We start from the raw sequence: 5,319 nt of genomic DNA, 5'->3' as shown, positions 1-5,319 counted from the left end.
TCCTCTCTCTTACACTTAGATCAGGACACCTGTCTCCTCCACCCTGCAGCCTTTTCTCTACTACGGTACTCTCTTTTTTCATCAGTACTTACCTATTGTTCCTCCCTGTCCCTCACTAGCTGTCTCTCTGTCTCTGGTGCTCTTCCCCTCGCTCACTGGTTTCACTACCTCTCTTTCTCTCTCTTTCTCTCTCTCTCTCTCTCTTTCTCCCCTTTCTCTCATTTCTGTTTTGTTATCTCTATGCTTTCATCAGTACCTGCCTATCCTCTATCCCCCTTTCTTTCTTTCTTTCTTTCTTTCTTTCTTTCTTTCTTTCTTTCTTTCTTCTCTCCTCTCTCTCTTCTCTCCCCCTTTCTTTCTCTCCTCTCGCTTACTCCACTTTTCCTTGTGTCTTTTTCCCCCTCTCTCTTCCTCTCCCCTCTGTCTCTCTTTCTCTTTTCTCTCTCTCTCCTCTCATTTCTTTCTCTCCTTCTTTTCCGCTCTCTATCCTTTCATAAGTACCTTCCTATTCTGTCCCTCTTCTTTTCTCTCTCTCTACTCTTCCCTCCTCTCGCTTCTTTTCTCTATCCTTTAATGAGTGCCTCTCTATTATCTCCTCTTTCTCCTCTCCCTGTCTTCTTTTTTTCCTCTCCATCTCCGCTCTCTCTTTCTTCTCACCTCTCTGTCTCCTTTCTTTTCTCTCCTCTCTCGTCTCTTCTGTCTCTGCCTCCCTCTCCTCTCCCCCTTTTCTCTCTTTCTTTTCCTCTCTCTATCCTTTTGTCAGTACCTTATTTTTCTCTCGCTTCTCTTCTCTCTCCTCTTCTCTCGCTTTCTACCCTTTCTGTCATCTCTCTTTCTTTCCCCCCCCACTATCCTTTCATCACTACCTTCCTATTCCACTCTCATCTTTTCTCTCTCTCTCTTCTCTCCCCTTCTCTCGTTTCCTCCCCTTTCTCTTATCTTTCTTTTCCTCCCTCTATCCTTTCATCAGTACCTTCCTATTCCACTGTCATCTTTTCTCTCTTCTCTTCTCTCCTCTCTACTCTTCTCTCGCTTCCCCCCCCCTTTCTCTATTTTCTCTTTCTTTTCCTCCCTCTATCCTTTCATCAGTACCTTCCTATTCTCTCTCTCTTCTTTTCTTTCTCTCCTCTCTACTCTTCTTTCGCTTTCTCCACTTTCTCTCATCTCCCTTTCTTTTCTCTATCCTTTCATTACTACCTTCCTATTCTCTCCTCTTTCTCTTCTCCGTCTCTCTTTTTCTCTCCACTCTCTCCTTCTCTCCAGAGGGTGATTAGACATTTATTCTATATTTCCCGCAGCCCCTCCTCACACTAATACGCTCACCAGTCACCGGATAAATATTTGCAGCTCTACGAAAGCCAAAATCTCCGTGTTCTGATCTCCAATTTTCTCTCCAGGTTTCAGGGTTGCGGCCAGCACCTCCTCCTCCTCCTCCTTCCCTTTTCCTAAGTACCCCCTGTAGCTCTTTCCGCTGCTGTCAGATCCACTTGGACCACTGTCGGGGTCGTGGATAACACGGATGACCCTTTTTTTTTTACCTCGGTGACATCCAGCCAGGAAGGGGTTAAGCTACAACGCTTATGATAACAAGCCTTTTGTCACTGAGTCAGGGGAAGGAAAGAAGGAAGCCTGCCTCCGGATAATAGGAATTTCTGTGACCCAGCCACTTCCAGCAGCTACGGACTCATGAATGGGAGCGAAGAGACTCGCAGATGGGAAACGGTTAACCATGCCTTGTATGTGTGTCTGTAATTGCGCTATCGCCAGCGATACTCTCCTCTGACTCTTTGGAAGAGGGCGCAGAGTTGCACAAGTCCCCCTTCTTCTTGGCGTATGGGTAAGAGTAGTGTTGGGACCCTCTAAAAAATGCTTGGTAGATGGGTCCTGGTGTTCCTGGCCAGCTGGGTGGTTTGCCATGACGCTCAAGATGCCCAGAACCTCACCATTGTGGTGCTGCTCCCAAAAACCAACACCTTATACCCCTGGGCACTGCCAAGAGTCGGACCCGCTATCCAGATGGCCATCGACCGCATCAACGACGACCCCGGCCTCCTCCCAGACTTTCACCTCTGGGCGGTTTATGGGGACACCGAGGACAAGCACAAGAGGTGCTCCGAGTCGGCCGCCCCGGTGACCGCAGTGGACATGCAGTTCATCTACCACCCCTATGTCTTCTTTGGCCCGGCATGCATTTATTCAACCGCTCCGGTGGTCCGCTTTACCGAGCACTGGAAGGTCCCCCTGATCACGGCCGGATTGGCCCGCACATCTCCTCTGTCGTCCTGATACCACCCTGCCCACCCTAGACCCCTAGTGAGACACCACACAGCCCACATAGCACTCCTGAAAGCCTGCATTGTCCACCTGAGACCCCACACAGCCACATTTGAGCCCACATAGCCCACCTGAGAGCCTGCATAGCCCACCTGAGGGTCCACACAGCTCACCTGAGGGTTCACATGGCCCACCTGAGAGTCCGCATAGCCCACCTGAGAACCCGCACATCCCACCTAAGAGCCCCTCACAGCCCGCAGAGTCCACCTGAGAGCCCACGGGGTCCACCTGACAGCCCACACAGCCCTGGTAGGAGCCCGCTGAAGCCAACCTGGAGACATCAGGGTGCCACCATGGAACAACTGAGTATGTAGCTTCATTTAATTTTGTAGTGCTGTATAATGTATTGCTGGAATTTGTAGTCCTCTATAGCCGGTCTCCTTACTCCCTCCCCCGGTTGCCTCTCCTCGCTCTCTCTTCTATATTCGAAAAAAAACATTTGCTGTGCGCAGCGCTAGTGTTTCACTTGAAGAAAAGGAGGCAACCCTAAAACAGACCCATTGGTAGAGCAACAGGCAGAGAGGTCTGGTGTAGAACTATAAGTTCCAGGTGAAACGCAGAACTCCTGTAGAACTGCAACTCCCAAAATGTCCATTGTCTTCTTGTAGACCTACAAGTCCATTTACAGTTGTAGACCCCAAGCAGTTGCAGAATGCCCAGATTACACATGGACCTGTTGAAGAACTAGAAATTGTAAATTTACTTTTTGTGGACCTACAAGTCTATTCGGCACTGCAGACGTCTTGTAGTTGTGGAACTACAAGTACCAACATGGCCGAATAGTGCTAAAAATTGATGGACTCCTGGTTCCTATGGGACTACAGGCAACAGCATACTGTGCTGTCATTTTGGCAACAGGGGCTGCTAGCATCTGTAGCGCCATGGCTGCTATGATCTGTAGTTCCATGGCTGCTAGGATCTGTAGTTCCATGGCTGCTAGGATCTGTAGTTCCATGGCTGCTAGGATCTGTAGTTCCATGGCTGCTAGGATCTGTAGTTCCATGGCTGCTAGGATCTGTAGTTCCATGGCTGCTAGGATCTGTAGTTCCATGGCTGCTAGGATCTGTAGTTCCATGGCTGCTAGCAGACCAGTCAGGATGCTTGTACAGAATTCAGGTGACATGTTAGGACTTATTCTGCAATAATTGGGCCCAAATTGCACAATAGCGACCCATCTGAAGCAATTGATTCACTGATTTCATTACAGCAGCTTGAAATCCGGGGTTGTTATGGGTGACGGCGCGCCTGTCTCCTGCACCCTGCAGCCTTCTCCTTTTCTCTACTACTCTCTCTTTTCATCAGTACTTACCTATTGTTCCTCCCTGTCCCTCACTAGCTGTCTCTCTGTCTCTGGTGCTCTTCCCCTCACTCACTGGTTTCACTACCTCTCTTCTTCTCTCTCTCTCTCTCTCTCTCTTCTCTCTCTCTCTCTCTTTTCATTAGTTCCTTCCTACTCTATTTCACATCCTGTCCTCTTCCTGCTCTGTGTCTTAGTCCCTTGTCTCTCCTTTGTCAGTACCTTCATATTCTCTCCTCTCTCTTCCTCTCTTCTCTCCACTCACCTCCCTCTCTCCCCTTTCTCTCAACTCTCCTTTTCCTCTCTCTATTCTTTCATCATCACCTTCCTTTTCTTTCTTTCCTCACTCTTTTCTTCTCTCCCCTCTCTCTCCCTCTCTCTCTCTCTCCTCTCTGCCCTTTCTCTCATCTCTGTTTTGTTATCTCTATGCTTTCATCAGTACCTGCCTATCCTCTATCCCCCTTTCTTTCTTTCTTTCTTTCTTTCTTTCTTTCTTTCTTTCTTTCTTTCTTTCTTCTCTCCTCTCTCTCTTCTCTCCCCCTTTCTTTCTCTCCTCTCGCTTACTCCACTTTTCCTTGTGTCTTTTTCCCCCTCTCTCTTCCTCTCCCCTCTGTCTCTCTTTCTCTTTTCTCTCTCTCTCCTCTCATTTCTTTCTCTCCTTCTTTTCCGCTCTCTATCCTTTCATAAGTACCTTCCTATTCTGTCCCTCTTCTTTTCTCTCTCTCTACTCTTCCCTCCTCTCGCTTCTTTTCTCTATCCTTTAATGAGTGCCTCTCTATTATCTCCTCTTTCTCCTCTCCCTGTCTTCTTTTTTTCCTCTCCATCTCCGCTCTCTCTTTCTTCTCACCTCTCTGTCTCCTTTCTTTTCTCTCCTCTCTCGTCTCTTCTGTCTCTGCCTCCCTCTCCTCTCCCCCTTTTCTCTCTTTCTTTTCCTCTCTCTATCCTTTCGTCGTTCCCTTCTTTTTCTCTCTCGCTTCTCTCCTCTACTCTTCTCTCACTTAATTTCCTCTCTCTTTTCTCTCTTTCTTTTCCTCCCTCTATCCTTTCATCAGTACCTTCATATTCCACTCTCATCTTTTCTCTCTCTCTTCTCTCCTCTCTACTCTGCTCTCACTTTCATCAGTTCCTTCCTATTCTCTCTCTCTTCTTTCTCTCTTCTCTCGCTTTCTCCCCTTTCTCTCATCTCCCTTTCCTTTCTCTATCCTTCCATCACTACCTTCCTATTCTCTTCTCTTCTCTCCTCTCTACTCTTCTCTCGCGTTCTCCCCTTTCTCTCATCTCCCTTTCTTTTCTCTATCCTTCCATCACTACCTTCCTATTCTCGCTTCTCTTCTCTCCTCTCTACTCTTCTCTTGCTTTCTCCCCTTTCTCTCATCTCTCTTTCTTTTCCTCCCTCTATCCTTTCATCACTACCTTCCTATTCTCTCTCTCATCTTTTCTCTCTCTCTCTTCTCTCTCACTTCCTTCCCTCTCTCTTTTCTCTCTTTCTTTTCCTCCCTCTATCCTTTCATCAGTACCTTCCTATTCTCTCTCTCTTCTTTTCTTTCTCTCCTCTCTACTCTTCTTTCGCTTTCTCCATTTTCTCTCATCTCCCTTTCTTTTCTCTACCCTTTCATTACTACCTTCCTATTCTCTCCTCTTTCTCTACTCTGTCTCTTTTTTTCTCTCTCTCTTCTCTCGCTTCCCGC

At 47.6% G+C, this 5,319-nt stretch overlaps 1 protein-coding gene across 1 annotated transcript in view; it reads left to right on the top strand.

Annotated features, from left to right (window-relative positions):
- The first annotated feature begins 1,243 nt into the window (after positions 1-1,243).
- The window catches only part of NPR1 (natriuretic peptide receptor 1), a 71,495-nt gene continuing 67,419 nt past the window's right edge, over positions 1,244-5,319 (top strand). Inside the window, exon 1 of the mRNA XM_018566411.1 lies at positions 1,244-2,256. Coding sequence (XP_018421913.1) covers positions 1,867-2,256 — 390 coding nt within the window. The 5' untranslated portion in view covers positions 1,244-1,866. The remainder of the gene's footprint in view (positions 2,257-5,319) is intronic.

This window comes from Nanorana parkeri, unplaced genomic scaffold, assembly GCF_000935625.1.
Source record: "Nanorana parkeri isolate BGI_ZX_2015 unplaced genomic scaffold, ASM93562v1 scaffold947, whole genome shotgun sequence".
NCBI lineage: Eukaryota > Metazoa > Chordata > Amphibia > Anura > Dicroglossidae > Nanorana > Nanorana parkeri.
The sequence above is the reverse complement of the archived record's forward strand: the minus strand, read 5'-3'. Positions and strand labels throughout refer to the sequence as shown.